The 11,951-nt window shown below is 48.7% G+C and overlaps 1 protein-coding gene across 2 annotated transcripts; it reads left to right on the plus strand.

Annotated features, from left to right (window-relative positions):
- Nucleotides 1–1,021: 1,021 nt before the first annotated feature.
- On the plus strand, nt 1,022–5,998 carry PNMA8C (PNMA family member 8C). Of its 2 annotated transcripts, none has more exons than XM_017874321.1 (2): nt 1,022–2,202; nt 5,722–5,998. In XM_017874321.1, the coding sequence occupies exon 1, from the start codon at nt 1,587–1,589 to the stop codon at nt 2,199–2,201; it is 615 nt and encodes a 204-aa protein (XP_017729810.1). In that variant the 5' UTR covers nt 1,022–1,586; the 3' UTR covers nt 2,202; nt 5,722–5,998. The 2 variants fall into 2 exon arrangements, 1 of the variants encoding a protein (XP_017729810.1); XR_001886055.1 differs by lacking the exon at nt 1,022–2,202 and adding an exon at nt 2,254–3,739.
- The last annotated feature ends 5,953 nt before the right edge of the window (nt 5,999–11,951 follow it).

An 11,951-nucleotide genomic window follows, 5' to 3' on the forward strand; every position in this document is an offset into this window, starting at 1 on the left:
AAAAAAAAAAAAAAAAAAAAAAGACTACAATTCAATAAGAAAAGATGACAATTCAATAGAAAACAAGTGAAAGACTTTAGCAGACTCTTCACAAAACAGAATATCCAAATGGCTAATAAGTATCTGAAAATAAATTCTCAATTTCATTGGTTATCAGGAATATTCCAATGTAAAACACAAGATTTCACTCAGGAGATTACTCCAATGAGATACATACCAGAATATCCAAAGTGAAAAAGCCTGATAATATGTAGTATTGGCTAGGCATGGTGGCTCACGCCTGTAATCCCAACAGGATAATCGCTTGAACCTGGGAGGCGGAGGTTGCAATGAGCCATGATCGGGGCACTGCACTCCAGCCTGGGCAACAGAGGGAGACTTCATCTCAAAAAAATAAAAGAATATTTTCTCCCCTGAAGCATTTTGAGTGTAAATTGTCATATCGCTCTGAATATTATAGTGTGTGTATGTCCTACAAGCAAGAACATTCCACTGTAAAGATACATTTGTTCCCTTTGATAAGTATTATGTGAGCAGGTACTTTGAGACAATGTGATAGTTTACATTCTTCACCAAACTTTTCATTCATGTACTTACATCTACATCAACTCATAGATTCTAATTTTATTCAAGGGGTTATAATCTGTTACTTTCATTTTTAACGTTGATGCTCAAATTGTCCCAGGGTTGGCCAGTGGGAGCCTTGCAGGCTGGTTCCTGTTTCTTTTCAGGTGTTGTCATCTTTTTTTTTTTAAGCACTTCCTTACTTTCTGACCTCAAAATATGCCCGGGTGCCTTTTGTACATTCGCTGTCCCCCCGCCCCTGGAATCAGCTATTATTCAAAGGGGAATCGCGAGCGCTTCTGATGCCTGGTGGCCGACCCCTCACCTCCAAATGACCCCCTCATACTCTTGATTTCAATGCAGCCAGTCGGCCAATGGCAGAGGCGATGCTCCAGCGGTTGCCATGGAGACCGCCAGGCCGCAGAGCGGAAGGAGGCGGTGACGTCACTGCGGGAGCAAGTGCAGCGGCCACATCCTCGTCCTAGTCCGGCCACAGGGCACTGAGGGCAACCTCTGGGCCAGCGGTGAGGGACGAGCCTCCCTGCCTGCAGTGCCCCCCTCTCCCCCACGACACTCCGTTGGCAGTTGCCCAGGGAGATCAGCAGTCCCAGATCCGGAGAGACTGTTGGGGCCTGCGAGACCTTCGGAGGCCACGCCAAGAAAGGGGAAGCATCATCTTGAGACCCTCCTTGGTGCAGCCTTGCCCAGGACCCGGGAGCCACGAGTCAGGAGGCAAACACCGCCTTCTGCTTCTCCAGCAGGCGTAAGTCCCTGGGAATCTTGGAGCCCACTCAGAGGGAGCCACAGAAGCCCCGACGTTGCACAGCCCTGCAGGCAGGGGCTGGGGGCATCCTTCACTGAGCTGGACGAAGCGGTCCTGGGGAGCGACTTCCGGCCCCTGAGGCCTCACTCTCTCGTACCCTTTGGGAAGGAATCGCGGCATCCTGGATAATTTCGTGGATTCCCAAGGCAGCTCAGGTGTCCATCAGCGGGCATACTGCTGCCTCAAAGAGTTGGGCAAGATGCTGTTCGGTGTGAAGGATATTGCACTGTTGGAGCACGGTTGCAAGGCCCTGGAAGTGGACAGTTACAAGTCCTTGATGATCCTGGGGATCCCAGAGGACTGCAACCACGAGGAATTCGAAGAGATTATTCGGCTGCCCCTCAAACCTCTAGGCAAGTTCGAAGTGGCTGGGAAGGCCTATCTGGAAGAGGATAAATCCAAGGCCGCCATCATTCAGCTGACGGAGGACATCAATTACGCCGTGGTCCCCAGGGAGATCAAGGGCAAGGGCGGTGTCTGGAGAGTGGTCTACATGCCCCGGAAGCAGGACATCGAATTCCTGACCAAGCTGAACCTGTTTCTGCAGAGCGAGGGCAGGACGGTGGAGGATATGGCCCGGGTCCTGAGGCAGGAACTGTGTCCCCCAGCAACGGGCCCCAGAGAGCTGCCTGCAAGAAAGTGCTGTGTGCCTGGGCTGGGGGAGAAGCCGGAGGCTGGGGCCACCGTCCGGATGGACGCGGTGCCACCTCTGAACTCCTCTGAGAAGGAGAGCAAAGCTGGAGAAGGCAAGAGGGGCAAAAGGAAGAACAAGAAAAACCGCCGGCGACATCACGCCTCAGACAAGAAGCTGTGAGGTGGTGGCATCGGGTGGGCGTGGGGGGTATCTGAGGGGGTGATGACTGTGGGAGGGTAGGTACCACCTGAGTAGGTTTAAGGAGTGCGAGTGAGTGTGGGTAATGCAAGGGAGGGTGAGAATGACTCTAGCGAGTAGGTAACTTTTGAGTAAGAATGGGTATCATTTGGATAGCACAGGTAACATCTGACTAGTGCGAAAGAGGTGGCAATTTTTATCTGAGTTAACTAACTTGTGGGTTACATCTGAGTGGGTGTGGCTAACGTCTGGGTACCCGTGGCTCATTTATTCATCCTACAGATATTTATTGCATGATACTAGGTCCCAGGTACTGTTCTAGGAGTTGAGGATACGGAAGGGAGTAAACTCAATTCTCCTTCATGGCACTCAGAGTAAGTGGGCAATATTTGAATTACTTGGAGACATCGGAGTGAGCGTAGGTAGCATTTGAGTACATGTGGATAACAGCTGAATGATCATAAAATCTGGTTAAGTGTGGATTGCTCATTCATCCGTGTATCCATGCAACCAACAAAATTTCCTGAGGACCTACAGTGTGCCAGGCACTGGGAATACAGAAGGAGAATAAACAGACCAAAACCTTGCTCGTGACTCTCATAGTAGCTATTTGAATAGGTGCGGGTAACATTTGGGTTACTTGAACACACATTAGTGAGTGTGGATAGCACTAGAGCATGTGGGTAGCATCCGCGTATAATTGAAAGTAGTTGTGGGTAATATTTGAGAGTGTGCGGGTAACACCTGAGTATGTGTATGGGTATCATTTGAGTAGATGAGAGTAATTTCTAAGTGAGGAAGGGTCTCAAAGACCCACAAACATCTTCAGCCACCCAGGAGACCCCGCGGGACCAGCCGCGCAGGCGCAGTCGGAGCCAGAGCCTAGCAGCGCGTCCGATCGTTGCTATGGAGACCACAGGCTGCCCCCAGGCGCCTGCGCCCTTTGCAGAAAATGGAGGAGGGAGAAACGGTCCCGGATTCCAAGGTTTTGCAGATTTCTTACTGCAGTTGAAGAAAACCCACGCAGATCCAAGAGGAACGTGTCAGGGAGATCCCTACTCGGGAGAAGACCGCCATCCTCCTTCGGCTGTCACCCACGGCCTGATTCTGGGGACAGCCTCTCTTGCTGGGGGAAGGCGGGCGGCACAGACTCCTCTAGCTTTGCGCCCTCCTGGAAATCCTGTTATAGCAAAATCTAGAGCCGTTTTCTGTGTTTCAAAAGCATGTACCTTGATTGTACCTCTGGCACAAATTTGTCCGGAGTGGGCCACCCTGTCAAGCAGAAACCATGGCTGAGAGTGATTGCCTGCTCCCCACCTCTGAGGAACTCACTGATCTGTAAGCGGCTGTTGAAAAGCTGTCGCCTTTCTCTACACGCTGAGTCTCTCTTACAGAAGTGGTCAGAAGCGGGACCCTTCTGCCCCGACTGGCGCCTGGGGTGAGGGTGTGAGTCTCCCCAACTTAAATTCCAGAAGCCCTGGCTTGGTGGGGAGGAGTGAACTCCACTCTCTACAGAAGAGGTAAGGCTTCTGGGCAATGGTCCAAAAGGAGGTAAATAATTAAGAAGCCATTTTCAAGAGTTACCAATGAACGACGTTAACACTGAGGTGAAGAAGAATTTTAAAATTCAGGTAAAATCCAAATACATGTGAGTAGGCAGATCTTTTGCTCAGAGACAAGGGACCTGTCAATTTGCAAACTTCTGTTAGTCCAAGGATCTGCAAAGGTTTGAACAGAATCTCTTTTCAAAAATGTAACTTACACACAAAGACTCAACCTACCAAATTGTAATGCCGGAGACTCCCAATGTCTTTTTTTTTTTTTTTTGAGACAGTCTTGCTCTGTCACCAGGCTGGAGTGCAGAGGTGCGATCTCAGCTCACTGCAACCTCTGACTCCCTGGTTCAAGCGATTCTCCTGCCTCAGTCTCCCTAGTAGCTGGGATTACAGGCACATACCACCACATCCAGCTAATTTTGTATTTTTAGTGGAGACGGGGTTTCACCATGTTTGCCAGAATGGTCTCAATCTCCTGACCTTATGATCTGCCCACCTCGGCCTCCCAAAGTGCTGGGATTACAGGCATGAGCCACCGTGCCAGACCAAGACTCCTAATGTCTTATTGTTGTGGACGTTAGTTATGTCTGCGACTTCCAGCATTTAACATTCTTTCTTCATTTCCTTTTTCTCTTTTTCTTGAGACAGTCTCACTCTGTCACCCAGGCTGGAGTGCACTGGTGTAATCTCGGCTCACTGCAACCTCCGCCTCCCAGCCTTAAGCGATTCTCCTTCGTCAGCCTCCCGAGTAGCTGGAATTACAGGTGCCTGCCACCATACTCGGCTAATTTTTGTATATGTTTTTAGAGATGGGGTTTCACCATGTTAGTCAGGCTGGTCTCGAACTCCCGACCTCAAGTGATTTGCCTGCCTCGGCCTCCGAAAGTGCTGAGATTACAGGCATAAACCACTGTGCCTGGCCTCAACCCCCTTTCTTATTTCTGGGAAGCCACCCCTATTTCGCCCCTTATCAAAGTCGAAAATGGATGTTCTGTCTCTATACCCCTACCGTGGCGCCCAGGGTGCAGGTAAGAGACCCCCTCCCAAGCAAGCAGAAACTCCTATTAGATTCTTGCATTCCCAGCAAGTGCCAAGAAACAGAAGGAAATTTTAGAATTCACTTGATTGACATAACCTAAAACCTCGAAGACTGATTTTTGCCCCTTTCCCAAGCTGGCTGTCTAGCCTCAGATCACCATCCTTTTCTCTTGTGCAGTGGTTGGGATACACCTTTTCCTGCCATCTCCACACACATATGTGAACTTCTTGCATATCCATGGTCAAGAAGTGTAGCTCTCTGTTGACTTTTTGTTTTGTTTTGTTTTGTTTTGTTTTTTGGAAACAGAGTCTTGCTTGGTTGCCTAGGTTGAAGTGCAGTGTCACAATCTCGGCTCACTGCAACCTCCGCCTCCCTGGTTCAAGTGATTCTCCTGCCTCAGCCTCCTGAGTAGCTGGGACTACAGGCGCCCGCCACTATGCTCGGCTAATTTTGTATTTTTAGTAGAGACGGGGTTTCACCATGTTAGCCAGGATGGTCTTGATTTCCTGACCTCATGATTTGCCCACCTTGGCCTCTCAAAGTGCTGCGATTACAGGCATGAGCCACCGTACCTGGCCTGATCTTTCTATTCCTTGTAAATGCCCGGCCTGGGTATACCCACTTGCAGAATATTGTACTACTGTGTTTGTTGTTGCATCCCAGAGTCCCAGCTTGAATAAATGCTACAAAAGCCTCCAGCATGTTTGCTGAATGCTGCTCTCCCATCAAGACATATTCGTTGTATAATAAGGGATGGTGTGACATTTCTTACCATATTGCAGCATGAAGACTGTATTTTGTGCTTGTTGTGGATTTCAGGGGTATAACATTTATATTTGTAATACACAATGTGTGTGGTTGTTCAATGTGGCCCATGAAATCAAAATCCTACCACTTCTCCTTCAAGGTTTTCTGGACCAGTCAAAGTGTATCCTGGGACTCCAATGCAAGTTGTCATGTAAAACTGTCACCATTTGAAGCTACTTAGCTGAGTCAATACATCACTGGTAGGACAAATCCCAAGCAAAAATTCACAGGTAAATTGCATGTGCCGGCTGTTGGAGGGCTGCATCTGGCTTCTGTAAACCCCTGATTTCAAAAGGGGGTTCAGCTAAAACTCTTCATTGTTCTTTGTGATTGAGATGCTCTTTTGTACAAATATGAACTCATAAAATAAATGTATGCTAATGAAATCACAGTCTGCCCCTTGACATATGGGGGGGAAATCCATGTAAGATTTAAGTTGGAAAAATGATGTGGCTGCTAAAACAAGTACTGAAAACCGCTTCCATGGCCTGAAGTCTTCCAGGACTGCATTTATTTTTATTTTTATGTATTTATTTATTTTTGAGACAGAGTCTCTCTCTGTTGCCTGTGCTGGAGTGCAGTGGTGTGATCTTGGCTCACGGCAACCTCCACTTCCCTGGTTCAAGTAGTTATCCTGCCTCAGCCTCCTGAATAGCTGGGACTACAGGTGCCCACTACCATGCCCGGCTGATTTTTTTGTTTTTAGTAGAGACGGGGTTTCACCATGTTGGCCAGACTGATCTCGAACTACTGACCTCAAGTGATCCACCTGCCTCGGCCTCCCAGTATGCTGGGATTACAGGAGTGAGCCACCTTGCCTGGCCCTGCATTATTTTGAGAAGGGCTGTTATTGATATTAATGGCCACACAGGCACAAGACACAGCTTTCTTTTTTTTTTTTTTGAGATGGAGTCTTTCCCTGTCGCCCAAGCTGGAGTGCAGTGGCACGATCTCAGCTCACTGCAAGCTCAGCCTTCCCATATTCACGCCATTCTCCTACCTCAGCCTCCCGAGTAGCTGGGACTACAGGCGCCCGCCACCACGCCCGGCTAATTTTTTTTTTTTTTGGTATTTTTTTAGTAGAGACAGGGTTTCACCATGTTAGCCAGGATGGTCTCAATCTCCTGACTTCGTGATCCGCCCACCTTGGCTTCCCAAAGTGCTGGGATTACAGGCGTGAGCTGCTGCATCCGGCCAAAACACAGTTATCTTTTATCCTACTAGCTTCTCAGGATATCAGGCCATTTTCCAGTGGTTGGTGTGAAAGATGGAACAATTTAACTGAAATGAAAACAGTAACAGCTATCTTGTGTTCCAGGCACTATGCCACATTCCTTCATATCATTAGCCCATCATACCCTGCCAACCCTGTGAGGTATGGCCCTATAGGTCCACAATCTCTTATAAAAACCCTCAGCCAGATGTGGTTTCAGGGGTATATGTGGTTCCGAATTCAGAGTTTTGGATTTTAGAAAAATGATACAGTGACTATACCTTATATTGTAGAATTTACTCCCCAGGGGGATGCCGGAAGCCCTTATAATCCCATCAATACTTCTGTAGTGGGCTGGGTGCAGTGGTTCACACCTGTAATCCCAGTACTTTGGGAGGCCACGGTGGGAGAATTGCTTGAGGCTAGGAGTTCAAAACCAGCCTGGGCAACACAGCAAGACCCCCATCTCTACAAAAACTAAAACAAAACAAAACAAAAAAAATTATGCATGGTGGCATGCACCTGTAGTTCCAGCTACACTGGAGGTTGAGGTGGAAGGATCACTTGAGGCCAGGAGGTCAAGGCTGCAGTCAACTGTGATTGCACCACTGCACTCCAGCCTGGATGACAGAGTGAGACCCCTCCACATCTCAAAACAACAACAACAACAACAACAACAACAGATAAGAGATTAGATGATCAACCTGTACTCTTATTAAGATCATCATTTCATTCTATGGATGAAGAAAGTAAAGCTCAGAGAGGCTAAGTAACTTGTCTAAGGCTACAGAGCAAAGCACAACAGGAATTGAAAATAGGCCGCTGACCACATTCTGTGCTCCTAACACTGATCAGTCTCTCTCGGGCTGGGAGGCCCCAGCTGATATCGGAGTCATAGAGCATGGTGTCTCTGGTAATGGCTGGGCAGAGATTCCTCAGGATTCCTTGGGAAATGAGCCAGAGGTGGGTGGCACTCTGAGGGCCCGTTTGAAACTGCAGTGAACGCTCTGGTTTTAAGTGGGGGCTTAGAGCAGAGAATAATCTTCATGCTTATTGAATACTTCATATGTACCAGGCACTATTCTAAGCATTTTACACAAACAATTAATTTAATAATCACAAGACTCAACACCATGAGACTGATACCATCTCATTCTCCAGATTTGGAAAATGAGGCACAGAGCTACACAATTTAAACAGAGCCACGATGTGAACCAGGCTTGAGTCTACAAACAGCTAGACCACACTGGCTTTTCTCTTCCTTTCCTTTCCTTTCCTCTTTCCTTTCCTCTTTCCTTTCCTTTACCTTCCCTTCCTCTCCTCTCCCCTCCCCTCCCCTCCCCTCCCCTTCCCTTCCCTTCCCTTCCATTCCCTTCCTTTCCTTTCCTTTCAGAGGGAGATTCGTTCTGTGGCCCAGGCTCTAGTGCCATGGCATGATCTCGGCTCACTGCAACCTCCACTTCCCAGGTTCATGTGATTCTCCTGCCTCAGCCTCCCAAGTAGCTGGGACTACAGGCGCCCGCCACCATGCCCGTCTAAGTTTTCATATATATATATATTTTTTTCACTAGAGACGGGGTTTCACCTTGTTAGCCAGAATGGTCTCGCTCTCCTGACCTCGTGATTCGCCCGCCTTGGCCTCCCAAAGTGCTGGGATTACAGGCGTGAGCCACCACACCCGGCCCACACTGCCTTTTCTAATTTCTTGAGCATTTACCATCCCCGGGCTCTGTGCTAATACCTATCATGGTCTCAGGAACTACTCACAACCTCTCCATGGGGTTAAGTCTCATTACAACTGCCATTTGCCAGAGAAGGAAACCAAGGCTCAGAGAGGTGAAGAAACTCACCCAAGGTCACACAACCACAGAGTGATAGAACCAGAATTTGAACCCAGGCAGCCTAGCTCCAGAGCCCACATGCTCCACCACATGGAGGGCTGGCAGGGCACAAAGATGAATGGGGTCTTGGTGAATCCAGGGAGACAGCACCCTGGGGCCTCCTCCCAGCAGTCCTTGGTGAGAAACAGGGATTCTGAAGGCAGGCTCTGAGTCTCTGAGTGACCAACATATAACATGTGATTCCAGCCGGGAACGGTGGCTCACGCCTGTAATCCCAGCACTTTCGGAAGCTGAGGCAGGTGGATCACTTGAGGCTAGGAGTTTGAGACCAGCCTGGCCAACATGGTGAAACCCTGTCTCAACTAAAAATACAAAAATCAGCCAGGCGTGGTTGTGCGCACCTGTAATCCCAGTTACTTCGGAGGCTGAGGCAGGAGAATCGCCACTGCACTCCAGCCTGGGCGATAAGGCAAGACTCCATCTTAATAATAATAATAATAATAATAATAATATGTGATTCCCATGAAGCGTGGGGCTGGTGATTCTCCACGTGTCTCCAAGATTCTTTCTCTGCACTTCCCCAGCCTGCTCTGTGCGCTTGGGGTGGGAGGGCTGACTCTGTGGACTGCATTACCCAAGTTCCTTTGCACTTTGATTTCCAGCTGGGGTCATCTCTCGGGGGCCAGGACATCAGGGGATGGAAGGAGAAAGAGGTTGGGTTACTTCTTCCTTGCTCCCCGCCTGCTGCGCTCCCAGCCCTTGAGGTTACATCCATATCACAGCTCTCTCTCTTGGGTCCTCCTGCCTGGAGGTACCCCCACACCTCCCTCAGTATGTCCCCTCCTTCCAGTCTTTTGAAAATCCCAGCTGGGGCTGGGTGTAGTGACTCATGCCTGTAATCCCAGCATTTTGGGAGGCTAAGACAGGCAGATCACCTGAGGTCAGGAGTTCAAGACCAGCCTGGCCAACATGGTGAAACCACATCTTTACTAAAAATACAAAAAATAGTGGGGCGTGGTGTTGCACACCTATAATCCCAGCTACTCAGGAGGCTGAGGTGGGAGAATAGCTTGAACCTGGGAGGCAGAGGTTCCAGTGAGCCAAGATCACACTACTGTACTCCAGCCTGGGCGACAGAGTGAGACTCTGTCTCAAAAGGAAAAAAAAAAAAAAAAAAAAATCCCAGCTGCATGTGCCCTCTGGTGCCTGTGGGACCCCTGGCTTACGGGGCAGGAAGTTGGGAGGGTGGGGAAGGGGTGGGCATATGTGCCTAGGTGGGCACAGAGCACACGACTCTGCACCTGCTGTTCCGTCTGACTTTCAGTCGCCCTTCAGGCTTTCTACCCCCTCCCTCCAGGAAACCTTCCTGGACACCTCAGACTGGATTAGGTGCCCCATTTTTTTTTTTTTTTTTTTTTTTTTTTTTTGAGACAGAGTTTTGTTCTTGTTGCCCAAGCTAGAGTTCAATGGCGTGATCTTAGCTCACAGCAACCTCTGCCTCCCAGGTTCAAGCAATTCTGCTTCAGCCTCCAGAGTAGCTGGGATTACAGGCATGCACCACCATGCCCAGCTAATTTTGTATTTCTAGTAGAGACAGGGTTTTACCATGTTGGTCAGGCTCGTCTAGGTGCCCCTATTTTATCCTCTCATAGCTCCCCTGTATTTTTCCAGCTTGGTAAACCTCTCAATACTGATTAATTTTATTTGCATAAATCTTTGATGCCACTCTTCCCTGCAAGACTGTGAGCTCCCAGAGGGCAGAACTGGGTCTGTCTCCTTATCCCCAGGGCCCAGCACTGTGCCTGGCACATTGCAGGTGCTCAAGAAATATGTGGGATTGTTTTAATATATGTTTTATTATGATTTAGGTATGGTAAGGCCAAGAGATCAGATGATTACTGTTGAAAAGATGTTTGTTACTCACAGATCCCAAGGGGAAGAGGCCGTACTATGACGTGTTACCGGAAAGGTGTCCTGATCTAGACCCCAGGAGAGGGTTCTTGAATCTCATGCAAGAAAGAATTCAGGACAAGTTTATAGAGTAAAGTGAAAGCAAGTTTATTAAGAAAGTAGGCCGGGCATGGTGGCTCACACCTTTAATCCCAACACTTTGGGAGGCCAAGGTGGGCAGATCACCAGAGGTCAGGAGTTCGAGACCAGCCTGGCCAACATGGAGAAACCATGTCTCTACTAAAAATACAAAAATTAGCCACGTGTGGTGTCAGGCACCTGTAATCCCAGCTACTGGGGAGGCTGAGGCAGGAGAATTGCTTGAACTCGGGAGGCAGAGGTTGCAGTGAGCCGAGATCATGCCATGCACTCCAACCTTGGGCAACAAGAGCGAAGCTACGTCTCAAAAAAACAAAAAAAGAAAGGAAGTAGAGGAAAAAAAGAATGGCTGCTCCACAGACAGAGCAGCCCCGAGGGCTGCTGTTTACCCATTTTTACGGTTATTTCTTGATGATATTTTAAACAAGGGGTGGATTATTCATGCCTCCATTTTTCAGACCATATAGGGTAACTTCCTGATGTTGCCATGGCATTTGCAAACTGTCCTGGAGCTGGTGGGAGTGTAGCAGTGAGGACGACCAGAGGTCACTCTCGTCGCCATCTTGGTTTTGGTGGGAATTAGCCAGCTTCTTTACTGCCATCTGTTTCATCAGCAAGGTCTTTATGATCTGTATCTTGTGCTGACCTCCTATCTCATCCTGTGACTTAGAATGTCTTCACCTTCTGAGAATGCAGTCGAGTAGGTTTCAGTCTCATTTTACCCAGACCCTATTCAAGATGGAGTTGCTCTGGTTTAAATGCCTCTGACAGATGGAGGAGGCTCACAGGGAAGCCCTGGGCTTGGAGGCAGAGGGAGGGGGGAACCAAATGAGGGTCTTTTTTTTTTTTTTTTTTTTTTTGAGTCAGTTTCGCTCTTGTTGCCCAGGCTGGAGTGCAATGGCTCCATCTCGAGTCACTGCAACCTCCACAACCTCTGCCTCCTGGGTTCAAGCGATTCTCCTGCCTCAGCCTCCCAAAGTCCTGGGATTACAGGTGTGGGCCACTGCACCTTGCTCAAATTTTGTATTTTTAGTAGAGACGGGGTTTCACCACGTTGGCCAGGCTGGTCTCGAACTCCTGGTCTCAGGTGATCCACCCGCCTCAGCCTCCCAAAGTCCTGGGATTACAGGTGTGAGCCACTGCACCTTGCTCAAATTTTGTATTTTTAGTAGAGACGGGGTTTCTCCATGTTGGTCAGGCTGGTCTCGAACTCCCGACCTCAGGTGA

Source organism: Rhinopithecus bieti, unplaced genomic scaffold (genome assembly GCF_001698545.2).
Source record: "Rhinopithecus bieti isolate Rb0 unplaced genomic scaffold, ASM169854v2 scaffold_7888, whole genome shotgun sequence".
Classification (NCBI taxonomy): domain Eukaryota; kingdom Metazoa; phylum Chordata; class Mammalia; order Primates; family Cercopithecidae; genus Rhinopithecus; species Rhinopithecus bieti.

Coding starts and splice junctions, on each gene's coding strand:
- PNMA8C (XM_017874321.1), top strand. CDS start 1,587: ATGCTGTTCGGTGTGAAGGATATTGCACTGTTGGAGCACGGTTGCAAG.